Source organism: Zootoca vivipara, chromosome Z (genome assembly GCF_963506605.1).
Source record: "Zootoca vivipara chromosome Z, rZooViv1.1, whole genome shotgun sequence".
NCBI lineage: Eukaryota > Metazoa > Chordata > Lepidosauria > Squamata > Lacertidae > Zootoca > Zootoca vivipara.
This window is the reverse complement of record NC_083294.1, coordinates 20,399,420-20,418,287: the sequence shown is the minus strand read 5'-3', so window position 1 is coordinate 20,418,287 and position 18,868 is coordinate 20,399,420. Positions and strand designations below refer to the sequence as shown.

The 18,868-nt window shown below is 40.3% G+C and overlaps 1 protein-coding gene across 6 annotated transcripts in view; it reads right to left on the bottom strand.

Moving 5' to 3' along the window:
• The window catches only part of ATRX (ATRX chromatin remodeler), a 95,573-nt gene that overhangs the window by 54,598 nt on the left and 22,107 nt on the right, over window positions 1-18,868 (bottom strand). For 3 of the 6 annotated variants that reach the window (XM_035113553.2, XM_060270194.1, XM_060270192.1), the window contains 5 exons: window positions 16,724-16,843; window positions 15,274-15,383; window positions 12,653-12,720; window positions 8,801-11,529; window positions 4,099-4,174 (listed from right to left, as the gene is read on the bottom strand). In XM_035113553.2, coding sequence (XP_034969444.1) covers window positions 4,099-4,174; window positions 8,801-11,529; window positions 12,653-12,720; window positions 15,274-15,383; window positions 16,724-16,843 — 3,103 coding nt within the window. The remainder of the gene's footprint in view (window positions 1-4,098; window positions 4,175-8,800; window positions 11,530-12,652; window positions 12,721-15,273; window positions 15,384-16,723; window positions 16,844-18,868) is intronic. The other 3 variants (XM_060270193.1, XM_060270195.1, XM_060270196.1) reach the window with 3 other exon arrangements.

Sequence of the window (18,868 nt, the reverse complement as noted above, 5' to 3'; positions counted from 1 at the left end):
GCTTGGACAAGAAACATGTTTTACAAAAATTTATTGCATCCATCAAATACTTCAAAGGCATTGTGCATGAATACACTATGAATCTCTTAATGAACAAAAATAACTCCAAACATATTAAAACAGTAAGTACTATTTCAAATTTCAGACAAACCAAGAAGAAACAAATACACACCACATTGAAATATGACACTCTGTGTTATATTATGACCCACTAAAATATTGCACTTTGGCAAAAGATTTTTCTACACTTTAGTAAGAAACATGTTAAAATAATAGTTTTGTCAGAAAAAGAAAGCTGTAGGTACAGCCTAAGCTGTAACATTACAACAAATATCTAGCATCCCTCTTTGGCCTGGTGGAAATGGGTCTTTTGACCAAAAAAAACAAGCAACCATTAAATTGCAAACCTAAGTGCATTTACTTGAAAGTTTGGGATGGGTGTATCAGGGAACAAGTCACCGAACTGTTAACAGTAGTCACTATGGTTGAGATCCGAACAGCCCCATATGCTGGCAGAAAGAATTTTGGTGTGCAAATGGGATTGGGAAATACCCCAAGCTGCATCCCTTTATTCCACAGCAGTCAATGCTTGGGGATGAAGGGTTGGGAGGAGGACCAGAAGCGCTCATGTCTTATGGAACTCCTTAACAGCTCTTTGGATCTATCTAACATACATAGTCAGTGAATAGACTCTTTAAATTGCATTTTCTTAATTCTGGTACAACACGATTTTCTTAATTCTGGCACAACATAAAGCATTGCAAAAAGATATAATACAAGTCAGCCAAAATTCACCTTGCATACTGGTGAAGACTATTTGCTGATGAACACCAACTCTATCTAAGAGAGGTAGATTTATTCTTTCCTGGATTAAACGGTACAAGCAGGTCCACTATCGGAAAGCTCATTATCCAAAATCTCAGTTTTCCAATACCCAAACATCACTACAAGAATGTCTGATTCAGGTATCTTAGCAGCCAGTTTTGCTATTTGGCAGCAGCCATTTGGGGGCAGAAACCATGGATGGAGCAGTGCTTTTTCTTCTAGAAAAAAAGTGCCAGTACTCCTCATGAAGTTGTTACAGTAAGTGCCACAATTTTAACCAGTACTTTTCTTCTAGAAAAAAAGTGCTAGTGCTACACACCCTTGAGTACCCCCAGAAAAAAAGCACTGGAACGGGGGGGGGGGGAACCATTGCTTCATCCATGGTTTCTGCCCAAAATGGTTGCCAAACAACAAAACTGGCTGCTCAGATATCTGATTTCAGGATCTAGGGGTCTTAGATTCATAAATTAGATGCACCCCAAAAAAGCTAACACTATTCAGCATCAACAGACGTATAGTGCCCAAATCAAGGGAAGTAATAGTACCACTCTATTCTGCCTTGGTCAGATCACACCTGGAATACTGCATCCAATTCTGGGCACCGCAATTTAAGAAAGATGTTGACAAGCTGGAACATGTGCAGAGGAGGGCAACCAAGATGATCAAGGGTCTGGAAACTAAACATTACAAGGAGCACTTGAAGGAGCAGGGTATGTTTAGCCTGGAAAGAGGAGACTTGAGAGGAGATATGATAGCCATCTTCAAATATATTAAGGAATAGCACATGGAGGAGGGAGCATGCTTGTTTTCTCCTGCTCTGGAGGGTAGGGCTCGAACCAACAGCTTCCAAGTTACAAGAAATGAGATTTTGACTAAACATTCGGAAAAGCTTTCTGACAGTAAGAGCTGTTCAGCAGTGGAACAGACTCCCAAGAAAGGTGGTTGACTCTCCTTCCTTGGAGGTTTTTAAACAATGGTTGGATGGTCATCTGTCATGGATGCTTTAGCTGAGATTCCTGCATTGCAGGGGGTTGGACTAGATGGCACTTAGGTCCCTTCCAACTCTAAAATTCTATGATTCTATTAAAAAGATCAGATATATCAGCGAGCAGGAGTGATTGAACAAATCAATTTTACTTTTGTTTAGCTTTTGTTAACTGGCTGCAACAGGTTCAGGCAAAAAATATAGGTTAGAAATGTTTTCATAAGAAAAAATGGAAATCATCAGCTTGTTATGCAAATGCTCACCTGACAAACAATTTCCTGGGAACACATTTTGTTCCGATAGCGGGACCTGCTTGTATTCATTATCTCCCCCCCCCCTTAAATACAATTCCAGGAACTGACGTATTAGATATTTCTTTATGATTTCAAGATACATCTGCTATGTATTAAGAAATAAAGTATAATACTCCATGCTATGTATTAAGAAATAAAGTATAATACTCCATGCTATGTATTAAGAAATAAAGTATAATACTCCATGCTATGTATTAAGAAATAAAGTATAATACTCCAAGCAAGCACCTAACAACTTTCTAACAAAAAATACCTACTAAAAATTTAAAATCTATTAATTAAAAAGGGACTCTAGTTTGCATCTTTTTTTAAAGTCCCATTTTGTTCAAAAGTATGCTCATCGTTTTATACTGCCAATCTTTAAACAATTATTTTAAACATTCCTTTATACATTTGTTTTAACGCTGTGTGTGAAAAGCAAGTAACAGCTAGATTAGCAGCATTTTAATCTATATCCAGGTGCATATGGCAGAACAAGTATTAATATTCACTTAAGGGAGAGACAAATAGCTCTCCTCTGTATGTAAAAGCCAGATAAATTGATAACAAACAATTCTTAACCCCACAAAGCTGATTGCACATATCATTATCAAAGACACCTCATTCCAAAACATAGTTATTGAGTTTTGTAGAAACAGTGCCCAGGAAAGAAACTTCCTGTGGTAACCAACATTAGAATTTAGATGCCTTGGTAGTAAGTATTCTTGGTATTCCAACAAATCTCCCAACGAAAAATTCACTTTACTTGAATGTTTCTTCCTCTCTTCCCCCCACCCTCCAGTCTACTATTTGGCAATTTCTTCTATTATAGAATTTACTTATTAGGAAACCATATGGTAGGGCTGGGTGAAATCTGGTTTTCAACATTGTGATATATCATCAGCTAAACATGGCGATATACTTATATATCACAATGTCTGAAATAAAGATGGAGTTATGTAGAGACATGGCTGGCTTCATGGTTTTTCCCACATTATGATTTTTTCCAGCAGCTGCTCTTGTGATTCGCTTCCTCCTGCAGGAGACAGCGGAAAGCTGAGCCAGCAGAGTTAAGAGAGGCTCCAGGAATCAAGAGAAGCAGTGGTTGGCTTTACGGTTTTTCGCACACTGTGATTTTTGCACAGTGCACACACACACACACATCATGATTCACAATATACCTTGCCAGGTCAAAAATTATGAAACCATTATTACGATATGGACTTCAAACCTGTTTTGCATGATGTTTTGATAAGATCACCCAGCCCTATCGTATGGCGTACAAAACTAAAATCTTTTAACTACAACAATACGTTAACATTGCACTTTAATATCATATATGCATACATGCACATGTTTAATTTAACATGTGACTGAACGCCCCCAAACAATGCCAATAAACCTCAATGTCAGAAATGGGTGGTTTTTTTAATAAAAAAAACTTTAAAAAAAACAGTCATTCATTTTATTAATGCCACCAGATATTCACTTTTAAATTTAAAAGTGAATCATTCTGGATACAACAGAACGGATTTCTTCAGAAGCATGGCTCTACTTTCTAATCAGATTTTCTTAAGAATGAATGAGCAAACCAACTCAAAAAAATTCAATACCCCAAACAAAGATTTGTGTCACAATACCAGCTAAACGCTATTTCTTATTCCTACAGGTAGCCATAATTATCAAATTGTGTTCAAGTTACACAAAATCTGCATTTTACATGGAAACTTAAAACAGACAGTGCTGCAACGCATTTATAACACACCCTATGCAAGGTGTGTGAATTATCACTATTTTCTTAGTTTCTTTTCATTTCTGGATTTGGGGGTTTGTTTTCTGGCCCCTCGTTCAAACTTGCGGGAAGCCTGTGAGCGAGTCTTTACAAGGCAGGCACTTCTGGTTTTTACAACCTGCTTGCTGTTCCGTTGCTCTTGTTTGCGCCCACGCCTAGGGTGTGTTATAATCTTTTTAAAGTCCTTACGGATGGAATCATACCTATTCTCAGGATCATCGTCATCATCTTCCTCCTCTTCCATTGGTACAGTCTGCGATTTATTGTCTCCTTCGTCTCCTTGGGAAGGGGGGAAAAGGGAATATATTTGGCACAAGCAGAATAAACTTTTGTCACATCAAATGCCATGAGATATCACCAGTCACCTGAATAGTGATCATCAACGTTTCTTACAATTACTAAATTCAACTCATCCTTTTCTAAGGACTGCTATTAATTAATTAATTAATTAATTAAGCACAGAATAATAAAAGTAATAATAAACAGAGGAAAAGAAAACTAATACCATTTGTGTATTGTAATGATCACTGTAGTTTACATGCACGAAAAATAGCTGCCAATTGTAGATTAACCAGATTCACTGTATGTAATATTATACTGATACTCTACAGATTTGGGTCAATTCGCACTCATCCAGAAGAACCAGTCCCTCCAATTACAAAGCACAGAAGTGCAAGAAACAGGAAGAACAGAAAGAGGGAGGCATTCTTTCTGAGGGTCCACCATTCTCAGCTTAGCTCCCTGCTGCAGACTTGGCGGTGGGAGGAAGGAAAAGAAACAGTTAGAAGGGTAGGCAAGACCTTCCACTCTCTTACTCTTATAGGTGTGTCTTCTCTTTCTGCCCACCTCATCCCAATGTTTTCATTCTGATCTCCCCATTCACAATCTTTTAAATTAAAATTCATATGCTCTAGGAATAGCAAATATAATTTAAGATTGTTACTTAAATGTTTATAGTAACTCCAAGTGAATTCAGTGTCCCATGCCAATAAAAAATGAGTTATAACAAGCTACTGAGAAGCAAGGAGGAAGTATCAGCATAATCATTTAAAAAACATTTAAGTATCCAAAAAGTGCCACCCCTCTCCCGAAAGAAAATAACCAAATGAAGATGAAGCATGCCCTACAGAATGTTGTCAGTTTGTGAAGAGGAGGGTGAAAGGAAAGCAATTTGTCCTGTTTCTACTCCCTACAGCCCTGAGAGGAGCTGGAAGTCACCCATTTGAGAGGAAAGGGTGTTTGGTCAGAGCTATGGTTGAGAACACTTGTTATGGAGTGAAGAGATATTGCAACTTTCTGTGCATGGCTATTCTGTGCCTAAGGTGGAATTAGTTAGTACCCTGAATACTTCCCTCTTCCAAATTACCAAGAAACTGTCAACACATGTTGCAGCTGTTCCAATACTGACAGAATGAACTTTCAGTTTTAGAAAAGGGACGGTGCACCACCATCAAAAGCTGCACTGCAGTTAACACATTTAAGTTTCCTACCTTCCATTTGTGTTGCACTGCAGTCCATTCCTCATTTACATATTTTTCTTCCTATCACAGCCCTCTAATCCTAGGCTGCTCTGACCAGAATCCAATTGCTGCTTTTAAAAACCCCAAAACATCAACATTTTGCAGTACCAGTATCTACTAGATTTCTTTTCACATGTTCTATCTAAAGCTATTATCCTTCAATATTTAAATCTAACAGTGCTCCTCTCTTCAAATATTTAAGTTACAAAAGGAACTATTATCATCATCATCAATTGAATTTATATAACCGGGGGTCTCAGGGTGGTTCACAGAATAAAATCAAGATATAAAACCACAAAATACCTAATAAATCCAGGAGTACCGCCAAGCTACGAACCTGCTCCTTCAGAGGAAGTGTAACCCCATCAAGAGCAGGCAACCTCCCACCCATCCGGCCTAGGGAACCACCCATTAACAGTGCCTCAGTCTTATCTGGATTGAGATTCAGTCTGTTGGCTCTCATCCAGTTCATTACCCAGGTAAGGCACTGGTCCAGCACTTCCATTGCCTCACCTGCAGATGTAAAGGAGAAATAGAGCTGAGTGTCATCAGCATACTGCTGACAACATACTCCAAACCTCCAGATAACCCCACCCAGTTTCATGTAGATGTTAAACAACATGGGGGATAGGACTGAGCTCCACAGGAACTCCACACTGAATGTTCCACAGGGCTAAAAAGTATTCCCCAAGCAACAGCCTCTGGGAGTAACCATCCTAGTGGGACTGGAACGACAGCAAAGCGGTGTCAAACACCCCTTGTTTGAAGAGTCGCTCCAGAAGGATACCATGGTTGATGGTATCAAAAGCTACTGAGACGTCAAGAATCATTAACAGAGGCAAGTTTCCCTTGTCTCTCTCTAGACAGAGGTCATCATACAGGGCGACCAAGGCAGTTTCTATGCCAAAACCAAACCTAAACCCCAATTGAAATGGATCCAGAAAATCAGTTTCTTCAAAGAGCACCTGGATCTGGTCTGTGACTACTCACTCCATGACCTTGCCCAGGAAAAGGAGATTAGCAACTGGCCAGTAGTTAGTTAGGTTTTCTGAATCCAGGGAAGGTTTCTTAAGGAGTGGTTTTGCCACTGCCTCCTTCAAACAGGCAGGGATCACCCCTTCTCGTAAAGAGACATTGAACACCTCCCTGGCCCAGCCAGTTGTCCCCTCCCTGCTGAATTTCATCAGCCAAGAGGGGCAAGGGTCTAGAGCGCAAGTGGTCGCCCTGACTGATCCAAGCACTTTGTCCACATCCTCGAGCCTTACTGAGACTCATCCAACACAACAGGACTAGACCAGGCATAGGCAAACTCGGCCCTCCAGATATTTTGGGACTACAACTTCCATCATCCTTGACCACTGGTCCTGTTAGCTAGGGATGATGGGAGTTGTAATCCCAAAACATCTGGAGGGCCGAGTTTGCCTGTGCCTGGACTAGACAGTGCTCTGGACACCCCATGAGATCCATCTGCAACAACAACAGTCAAGCAATTTTATCCTCAAAATGCTTTGCAAACAGATCACAGCAAGCTACCATTGGTTCTATCACCTCCTTTGGGCCAGCCTGTAAAGGGCCCCATACAACCCAGAAAAGCTCTGCCGGATGACATGATGAGGATGCAATGGAGGCAGCAAAGTATGCCTTCTTTGCTGTCTTCACTACCACTACGTAGGCTTGATAATGAGCCCTTACCAGTGTTCGGTTGCATTCATTTGGATCTTTCCTCCACTTGCGTTCAAGCTGTCTCCTAGCTTGTTTCCTCGCTTTAAGCTCTGGAGTATACCAGGGGGGCAATCCTCCTAAAGACTGATCAAACTCTAAACAAACCACACTGGGCTATACCACATCTGCTTTCTAGCCCTGATAAAATCAATCACCCAGGAATCAATTACCCAGAAACTACCAGGAATGTTTATAAATCTGAACAGCATCATATAAGTGCTCATCTTTCATACTACAGCAAAATTCAGCTTAACTGTGACTATCTTCTTAAGTATTTGGAAATTATGAACTGTGGACAAGTATGAGAAAACTTTAATTTACTCAGTTTTAGAGAGAGTAAAGGGAATCATAGAATCATAGAGTTGGAAGAGGGCCATCCAGTCCAACCCCCTGCCTTTGGATCCCACCTTTGGAGGGGGGATCCAAAGGAGATACTCATGGTATATCCAATCAATGAACTAGTGAACATTCAGATTTCATCTATCACTGTCCTTTTCACTCCTCTGTGAGACCTTCTGAGGTGACATTCAATATAGTACAGTGGTGTCTCGCAAGACGAAAGTAATTCGTTCTGCGAGTCGCTTCATCTAGCGAGATTTTCGTCTTGCAAAGCGCAGTTTGCCGCGACAAAAAAAAGCCGAAAAACTTCGTATTGCGAAGCGCCGAAAACATCGCAAAGCGCTTTCGACTTGCGAGTTTTCCGTTGCGCGAGGCATTCGTCTTGTGAGGTACCACTGTAAATGCAACTGGACTCACAGCACAACTAGACACAAGCCTAGTCAGAAGTCAGTCTCATTTTCTTCCATGCAGTTTATTCCTAAATGGGTATAGGATTGAAACCTTGGTATTCACCTTATCCCAGAGACAGGAAACCTGTAGTTTCCAGTGTTGTACTCTAGCTCCTATCTGCCCCATGTAGCATGGCCAATGGCCAGGAATGATGTGGTCTGGAGCTAACAATAAGGCAAGAGCCACAGGTTCCCCATCTGTAACCTACTTGGTCCTGGTTCCTACTGTATATACTTAACACTGCTGGACTGAATTTCACAACTGAAGTTACAATGGAAGTGCATGTTGAATATTATTGTTACACCATGAACCTAGGGATGCAATTCTAGGTGACTTTAGCAGTAAGACAAATTCACAATTCCATAGGTCAAGTACTTCTTTACAAGGCACATAATTAACCTTTGGAATTCACCTCCACAATATGTCTGGATATCTCTACCATAGAAGACTGCTGGAGAGAATTAGACAAATTCATGGAGGAGAAGGCTACCAATGGATTTCAGTTTCTGGGGAACAGCAGGAGAGGGCTCTCACACATGTCCTGTTTGTCAGCTCCCCAGGACTTGGGCACTGTAGGAAACAGGACAGTGCTATAGAAATCAATTTGAGTGCTATAGAAATCATAAACATTTCAGCATTTTTTGAACATCATTTAAAAACCAAAATAGGGTTTTGATACATGATTAAGTATCAACTAAAAAATGGAAATTAACATCTTAAACTGCAAAACCCATACATACACCATGCTAGTAAGGATTTCCAACTACATTCATACTTTAAGAAACTTGTTTTATCAGAGAAGTGTTAGAATTTCTAAATTTGGCTAAAAGGCAGCATTAATAACAAAAAAATTAGATTTAAAACATTTGCACACCTGAAGACTGACAAAATCCAATTGTTGCTGGTGCCAATAAACTTTCTGTCACGGGCTTAATTTTCTGTTCATCACTGCTTGCCTCGCCTGCTGAATTCAGGTCCTCGTTTTCGGCTTCATTGGATGATGATGGTGATGTGGTAGCGGAATTGAGGGTTTCATTCTTTGCCTTTTTAACATTAATATTCCCTCTCTCTTTAAGATTACTCTTGGAATTTCCCTTAGTGACTGCCCCTCTCTTTTTTTTCTTTTTCTCCTCATACAAGTCCTCCTCAGAAGAGGAAAGCAAGTCACCTCTAACTTGTTTGGAATTTCTTCTTTTGGGGCTTACTTTTTTCTTTTCTCTAGCATTGTTTCTTTTTGCATTTAAATTCTCTTCTGAAGTATCACAGACCTGTTCATTTTTGGGAGATTTTGCAGTGTCTGAAGCATTACCCTGCAACTTCTTAGAAACCCTTTCTCTTGAGTTCTTTTTATTCTCAGCAGTACTTTGTTTCTTGCCTTTACTTCCAGAAGAACAACTCTCTTTTTCAGGAGAAAGCTTCTCAATTTCAGAAGAGGAATCATCTTGTCCCCTTGTGGAATTTTTTCTCCGATTCCCACTTTCCTTTCCTTCTGTGCCTTTTTCACCAGTTTGTTCCGGCTTTAGTGACAGTCCTATATCATCAGAAGAAACATCACATCCTTCCTTTGCCAGTGGTTCGCTTATCTTGCCTGAAATGCTACTCTCTTTTTCTGGAGACACATTCTGTTTACCTTTGGAGGCTCTGCCTTTGGAATCCCTTGATCGCCTCCCCTTAAAACCTAGCTCTTTACAAGGTGCATCTTCTAAAGAATTGTCTAGCTTTTCTTTTTCTGAAGCAGAGACTTCAACATCATCAACTTCATTGCACACTTCACCCTTCTGCTTTGAATTTCTTTTTCCTTCTTTAATTGGCTCCTCTTCTGAAGAATCATTATCTTTCTTTGGTTCTTTTTTTGTAGCTCTTCTTGCAGACTCTGTTTTACTACAATTCTCTCTCTCCAACTCAGAATCATTATTGGAAGAATCTGAACAGTTCTGGCGTTTTTTTTTCGCAGCAGCCAAGTTCTTCCTTGATTTTTCATCTTTAGCATCGATATCTGATCCGGAACTAGAACTTTTTCTTTTACGCTTTCCATTGTCCACCTTCACTGGTTGCTTCTTTAAAGCATTTAACACATCCTTGGATGTTTCACTGTTGCTGTCAGTATCTGAAGTACTGTGGCTCCTTGTGGTTGTTGCTTGCAGGATTGCAGGCACCTCATCAGAATCAGAGCTTTGGTCCATTGTGTCTGGTTTGTTTGTCTCAGAAAATGTGTTAGACTGAGGACTGTGAACTGTAGTAACAGGAGAGTCTGGCTTATCTTTTTTCCTTTTAGATTGTGTGGATTTTCTCCTTTGTTTTTCACTGTATGCATGATTGCTGTCCTCTTCTAAATTACATAGTAAGGTGTTTATGTCTGTTGGGCGTCTCAGAGGTGTAGTTTTAACACGTGGAGACCTTCTGAGATCATGATCTTCTACCAAAGGAATAATTTTACTTCCAGGTGAACATTCAGTGCCATGATTTTCTTTCCCGTCTTCACACTCATCTCCCTTTTCTGGCTTTCCATCTGAATCTTCAGCTTTTACAGAAGAACTAGAGAGGGAAACTGGAGTCAGTTTCACAACCAATGTTTTTGTTACTTTTGTGGTTGGTATCAATTTCATTCCTCTCCTGCTATCTTTAGATCTTATATCTGCATTTACTGCCCCTTGCTCTGTTGCTCTACTTCCACTGCCCTGTTCACCGGCAGCTTTTTGTGCTTCCATACAAGATTCAAAAATATCTTCAGGAACTGATGAGGGAATTGATACAATATCCATATCTGTTGCCTCAGCTCTATTGGGTTCATACTGAACATCAATTTTCACAGCTTTTTTATCTTTACAGTTGGGTTTTTTGCTTCCTGATTGGTCGATTATTGGTGCATCTGGATCTGTATGTTCACTGACTTCTAATCCAACTTTATGCTCTTTTATTTCTTTCCCTTCTGTTTTCTTCTCTTCACCGGTATCCAAATTAATTGCAGTTTCACTCTCTTTGGTGTCTTTTTGCTTAGTTTTAGAATCTAGAGACCGAATCTCAAAATTCACACCTTCGTCCAATGCCATATGAGCCTTTTTTATGTCACTCAACACAGATTTAAAAGCCTTCAGCTGACGTAAGTGCACTGTCGGGTTTATTTCAGAATTTTCAATTGCCTGCTTTAAAAAATTAACAAAACTAGCATTCATATTTGTTGTCGTTTCAACCAGTTTTTTTGTTTTTTTAAGCAGGACTCTTGGCACCATCAGTGCTTTGTAGGAATAGGTTAGAGCACCAGAATGTGGATGATTTTGTTTCTTTTCTTCTCCATTGCAACTTGAACTATTTTTCTTTGGAGAATATTTAAGTGCATTATCATATATTTTACCTTTGTCATTGTCAACTCTTATTCTCTTTTTATTTTGCTGTAATAATTGTTCTAAATTTTCAAACACACTATCACAGGCAGTAACCAAGTCCAGCAAAGGTTCTGGTTGGCAGATATAGCAATGCCATTGACTGTTTTCATCCAGTATGGTTGATAGTTCTTTTCGTCCTAAGTTTCGTAATATACATTTTTTGCAGAAGGCGTTATGGCAAAAGTCACAGCAAATTAAGTTTCCACCTTCAGCACACCATCTGAAATTAATAAAGTTTGAATATTTTTTTAAAAAAATATGATGGCACAAATTAAGAAAAACTCTGTTACATAAGTATCTAAAGTCAGTTATTGATCATCAAAAATATTTCTCAGAAGTGCAAATAGTTATGCTGATATCAGAAAGATACAAGTATCCAGAGAAAACAAGAGAAATTTAGTGCTATTTTCACAAATACTGCTTTCAGGCACAGCTAGTGACACATTTGCCTCAACACACATAATGTCCTGCACTGCTAAATCCACATCCTCCCCCTCAATTTTACTGCATCTGTGTTGTACATGCACAGTGGCAAGACAGCATGCAAGTTAAATAAGAAAAATCATAGATCATAGAATTAGAGTTGGACGGGACCACAAGGATCATCCAGTCCAACTCCCTGCAGTGCAGGAATCTTTCGTCCAACAAGGGGCTCAAAGAAAACAGGAACATGGAGAACTTGAATATAATTTTTTACTCCATACTAACTTTCCATTTCTTTCTGCAGTTTAGAATTCAGCTATCCCCCACAGTCTAGGTGCCATCCAGTTGCCTTAGATTATAACTCCCATTCACCCAAGACAGCACAATCACTGGCTGGGGCTGATGGGAGTTCTAGTCCAAAACACACAGAGGGGAGGTACCTGGTTGGGAAAGGCTGACGTAACCAATTGGCTGGCATATATTTATACTAGCAAGGGGGGAAATGGTATACAAAATGTTATATTGTAACCATAGAAATGTTTTAATCAACTTTATACAATGCTATATACATTGTATATTTAATAGAACATTAATAATTTAGGTCAGAAGCCAAAAGAGCACTTGAGACTTGGGCTTTTGACTTTCTTCAACAAAGAAGCCCCAGTATAACTACTCTGATATTTCATTCAGTTTCAAAACAGCTTGCCATGAGTCATGAGGGCAAAGTGCTGATGAAGAAACAGAAATCCAGAAATCACTTGCAGTGCAAGTAACAAGCTGCATGGTTCTTTATATCTGGACTATAAATACTGACAAGCAATTCAAGAAATGTACTCGCTAATACTGATCAATGTAGGCTCAAATATACCCCTGTTCACTCTATAAAATTTTAGGATATTGAGGAATCTTCATACACCTACCTACACTGTTCATCAATTCCATCTGCATCACGGCTGATGTCATCACTCATATAATATTTGAAGCAAGTCTATGAAGAAAATAAATTTCTTCTTTCAGAAACCTTAAAATTTTTGCAGACTATGCAATATAAACACTAAACATTATTATTGACCTCTTACTGCTATTAAAGTGAATAAACTTTGCACAATAGAAAGAAACTTCTTCACACTCAAGGCACTGCCAGGCAAAATTTATTCTTAATGTGGAGATTAAGGATACTGGTGCACTGTATTCCATGTAAACAGTATTTGGGGGGGGGGCTTATTCTGTCATTTGGCTTTTCTAAGGACCAAGCGTGAAGGTTCTGAAATATTGGCTGATTTTTTTTCTAGGGCTACATTTAATTGCTCTCCTTCTCCTCAACTGGATGGCTGGGTTTTATAAACAGCTCTGCCACTACAGGGAAGGAGCAATGTAAACATTAATACATGTCCTTTTTTTAGAGATGTGCGAAATAGATTTACTTCCATCCTACTAAAAACATCACGAAGAGTCAGACACGACTAAACGACTAAACAACAACAACTAAAAACCAAGAAATAACTTTTGAATGGCATCTGGCCAACTTACTGGCTGACATGAACAAAATAATAATAGAAACACTTGCTAAATTTCCCATTGTATTGTTTTTTAGTTTATATAATATGTATTTTAACTTTTTGTATGTTACAAATTGTATGATTTTAGTGTTTTCTTTTGTCTGTAAATGTATTATAAAATTTGTTCCTGCTTGCCCATGGAGCACCAAAGCATGGTTTATTGTTAAATGCAAAAATAGCCGCCGCCCCCCAATAATTAAGCCATCTCTCTAAAGTACTATAGAACAGGGGTCCCCAGACTTTCTGCGCGGCGGGCCGGTGCCCGCCGCGCCGACCGCGCGGTGGGCCGGAGGGCAGGGGAGTGCGCGCGCAGCGGGCCGGAGGGCGGGGGAGTGCGCGCCCGTGCGCATGCGCACACGCACACGGGCGGGAAAAAAATCGCCAAAAATCGCTTGTGCGCATGCGTATGGGCCTCCCCCGACCCGGAAGTGCACCAGAAATGACCTCTTCCGGGTCGGGAGAGGCCCATACGCATGCGCACAAAGGATTTTCGGCGATTTTTTGCCGATTTTTTAGATCGTCGCTGCGCCGCGCGCCGTGAGAGCGGGTGGCGGCAGCGGGCGGCGGGAGTCGTCGCGGGCCGGATTGGAAGGCCGATTGGGCCGCATCCGGCCCGGGGGCCGTAGTTTGGGGACCCCTGCTATAGAACATGGCAAAGTAGAGAGTTGGCTTTTCTGTGGTGCTATCAAACTATCTAACACTTCATTTATACCCTGCCTTCTGATTTTAAAAATGTCTAAGTGACCAAAAATGAAATCCACAATAGAACAATATGACAATGGACTGGAGGGTGGGACACAGAGACAGGACCTGCATATCACAAGTATCTAGTGGAAGCAGGAAATGAGACTCTCTCTCTCTCTCTCTCTCTCTCTCTCTCTCTCTCTCTCTCCCTATGTATATATGTCCTATGCACAGAGATGCATTCCTTTTTTCTTTCACTAATGCATCCAGATTGTGTCCAGATGTCGCACTAAAAAATAGTTTAGCATCACAAGAATGAGCCATAGCAAACCCCTGGCATAACCGCAAGAGGGAATTCAGAACCGCTCACTTCTGGTTAAGCAAAAATCTTGCTGGGTCATCTGGATCCTAAACTGTGGTTACTGTTACGAGTAATTTGAATCAAACCATAGGTGATGAAATTGGCTTTTACAAATCAGTTAACATTTACAAAGTTTGTCAAACCATATAACATAGCAGACTGAGATTAAGCAAAATTGAAGCTTCCGAATACCTCCTTGCAGTGAAGTAGGAGGGGCAGGCGCACATGTCCCAGGGCTCATTGCAGTTCATCCTCATCATACTAACCAATGCATCTTCCCCAGAGAAATCTGCCTCAGTGAAGGCTAGGATACCAATATTATGAATGGGAAAGATATATAAGCTGTCCTCCTTGGACCCAGTGTCACCAAGTGCAGTAACTTACAACTTATCACTGAAATAAAAGACTGTCATTCCCTTACGTATCTATCTGCACCAGAGGTCGGCAGCCTCCGGCCCACGGAGACTTGTTTATCCAGCCCACGAGCCGCCCGGTCACCGAGCCACCTGCTTGGCAAGTCCCCCACATGCTGCGCTAAACCGGCGCAGCGCAGCACAGAGACACGCCGAGTGGTGCCGGAAATGGCACCTGCATATGTGCAGATGCCAGAAACAGCCTCTGTGCATGCCCAGACACCAAAAATCGCTTCTGCGCAGGTGCGATTTTTGGCTTCCGGGCATGTGCAGAAGTGATTTCCGGTGCCCCAGACATGGGCAGTGTGGCACTGGAAATCGCTTCTGCGCATGTCCGGCCCATGTCCAGCCCACGGACGATCGTCCGTGGGAATAATCTGGCCCACAGCTGGAAAACGTTGCCGACGCCTGATCTACACAATGAACCCTATTTCTTGTGGGTAGCAGGTTTTGTTCCAAGCCTGAATGAAAAAAATTCTATTTACACATAAGAAGGTATACACACACATCCAACATTTACATACCTTACATATAAGTACTTTTAATGTGGGATGTCTATAGATTGAATCCTTTTGAAAATGATTCACCTGCTGACCACAAGCTGTACAGCTCACAATACCATGTAGCCCTTCCTCTACAAAAAAAAGTCAGAAGGACCATATCAATTTTTCTTCCACAAAAACCTTTTTCCAACACAATTTAGCTTGCATGTCATTGTTAGAAGGACTCAAAGTGTCACCACTTCTGCAATATTACCAACTACAGAGGTATCTTAAAAGAAAACTGTTGTAACCAGTTAATAATTATTTTCTTCCCCCTGAGGCATTGGATTCACACATAAATATAAAATTAGCTACTTATGGAATGGCGCAACCTAAATAATCGGTAAAAAATATTAAAGATTGACTTCACAGATTGCAATCCTGCATTCTGTTTTGCTAGAGATTTAACAACTGCATTGGGAGTTTGATTGGAAGTGTGCAGAATTGCTGTCTACGTTGTGAGCATAAAAATTATATTTAATTCACCCAAGAGAACAAATTTATGAAAGCTTTTAACATTATTCACATTTCAAATGAGGAAATACTAAAGAATAAAATAGAGGGGGAAATGTTGTAGTATAATTATTTTTTCAAACAGAACAAAAACACCAAAAGAAAAATATTGCCCCTGAACAATTACTGTGACCTGCTAAGCTGACTCCTTTACATCCGACACACAATAATATACCCTTCATCCAACCTCCCATTTATCTTCTTTCTGCTTCACTATCTCCCTAATCATCCAACTGATATTAGGATTTTCTGTAATTCATAGAGCCCCCACAAAAGGGGCTCCTCTTTTCTGATTGCTGTTTTTCAACAACTAATTTTAGTTATACTGTAATTCTTCTGCAATCCTATTATGATGTAATATTAATAACATATTACTGTATTATTGATTGCAGCTTTAAAAAAAATCCACTATGTTGCAATCATGGGTTTGGGCATCCAAAAATAAAGTTGCACATTACAGGAGGCAAATTATGCAAAGAACTCCTCTTCTAAATGTATCCCACACTCTGTTCTTCTCTCACTACAATAAATTTATAATTTGAAATAAATTGCTATTGTAATGCTGAGCTAATGCAAGAGCCCCCAAACCTGGTGGGGCTATCAATGGTCCCTTGATCTTTGTTCCCATCAACAACTCAGCCTTACTCCTTGCTCCCAAATTCCTTTAATGGCATAGTTGCCCTTCTGCACTTCTGGTGAAACTCTTCTAGAAATCATTGCTGCCTAGGAACACAAGAACTGCTGCACTAGGTCAGACCAAGGGTCCCATCTCATTTTCCAGCAGTCTGTTTATAACAGTGGTCAATCCAGTGTCTCTAGAAAGCTCACAAGCATCAAGAATGCAGAGGTACGATAATTCAGACTTTTTAATAATAGAGTAATTTAAATGCATCATTGAACTTAATTCAAGTGCATTTACCTCCACGCTTCTTTTGAGTTTCAGGTTTTGTTCTAGCAGTATTTCTGTTCCTAAATTCAGGTCCTTTAAAGTCATCTTTGTCTTCATTACGTACTGGCTCTGGCTGTACAACAATTGTACCTAAGATGACAATTTTAAAATTACACCAAATTATTAAATGCAGAATTGTAAGATAAAAGTCTAGCAGGGTTTTCCTATACTCTTACTGCAAGGATGACCAATTCATCTAACACAAAAGGCATCAGAGTTATACAGTACATGTGGTTCACATAGTGCTGGGCATACAAATATGGAGATTAACATGCTATATACAAAGCCTCAGAGGGAAATTGCATACATTCATGTTCCATATCTATCACACAGAACTTTAGCACAGTTCTGGCAAGACCATCAGAGGACCAGGAAAAAAATAGTTATGGGTTACATTAAGCCTTAGGCCACTAGCCATCTATCCCTACTCTTATAAACAGATATCCAGGTGGCAATGCTTCTATTAGTCCTCATTCCTTTCGCCCCATATTTATGCTGAAAGTAGACTAAATTGCCATGTTCCCCTTACCCTCACTCCCATGAGATGGCCAGGAACGTTCACAGCTGTCATTATATTAGACCATTTGAAATTAAGGTTGCAACTATTTGTCAGAGGTGCACTGCAGAAACCAATCACAGCAACTACAAGTGGTCTTCCCTCTCTCAAAATACATTCAGTAATACAAAGCATGGACGATGACCTTTCCAGGATGTTTTACTGACTGCCACTTGAGACAAGGGGGGAAATCACAACAGAATGGTGTGTGTTATACCAGAAGATGCTAATGGTGGTGATACATGACCTCCCTAAAGAAGGCAACAAGATGTCCTGGGAGGTGTGCTGTTTTTCAGGTGCAAAGATTCACAAAGTTGCCAGGTCTTATAAAGTCCACTGACCACAACCCCTTCCTTATGATTTATGAAAGTACAAACAATTCTGTCAGTCACAGCCATCAATGTATAGCAAAGGACTCTGGCTGGGAAACTGAAGGGCCTTGGGGCACAGGTGTTTTTTTCATCATTTCTTCCTGTTGAAGGTCATAGCCCAGGGAGAGGAAAATACTGAGGTAGAGCACTGACTGTGAGGTGGTGTCATCAGGAATGTTTAGGCATAGGCATCTTAAGACCATGTTCTCCATTTCCTTGAGAAAGAACGTCTGGCAAGAGAGGAGTTGCACCTCAAAGTAGTTGGAAATGTGTTGGCTGATAAGTCTCAAAAACCTGACTAACAAAACTTTAAATTAAATCTTAAGGGGGAGGGAGACAATATTAGAGATGACTAGGGAACAAATGATACGGGGGATAATAGCTTCATTGATGCATAGGAAACTGAGGCAGTGCTACAGAAACCTGCTAAAGGGTAGAAAACTACAAGAAGGAAGCAGCTGGAGGAATTAACGCAGGATTTCAGTTATCTCTATACCAATGCACAGAGTATGGGAAACAGGCCAAAAAAAATGAGCTCTTTATGCAGGATGTCAAATATGACCTAATAGGCATTACTGAAACTTGGTGGGATGAGAGTCATGACTGAATGTAGAAACTGAGGGGTATAACCTATTCAAAAGGAACAGACTAAACCAGTGGTTGTCCGCCTGGTCCCTACTGCCCACTAGTGGGCATTTTAGGATTCTAGGTGGGCGGTAGGGGGTTCTACGGCACAAGCTGAATCCTCCTTCCATCAAGCACTGGTGGGCGGCAAGGAAATTTTACCATCAAGAAAGATGTATTAGTGGGTACTAGGTATAAAAAGGTTGACTACCCCTGAACTAAACAAAAAGGGAGAAGCAATATATGTAAAAGATGATCTCTTCACAAGTATATACCATTACCTGGAGCACGGAAGGCAGATTGATATATGGGTAAAAATTCTACAAGAGTGAAACAAGAATGACCTATTTGCCTTCCTACAGCAGACTGCAAAACATTCAAAAAAGTGAGATAAACAGTAGAAATAATGGGAGACTTTTCCTGCCCCAGGGGGCAGGCAGGTAGGACTCAAGCCCAATAGCTTCAAGTTATAAGAAAGTAGATTCTGAGTAAGCATCCTGGGGAGAACTTTCTGATAGTAAGATCCGTTCAATAATGGAATGTATTCCCTAGGAATCATAGAAT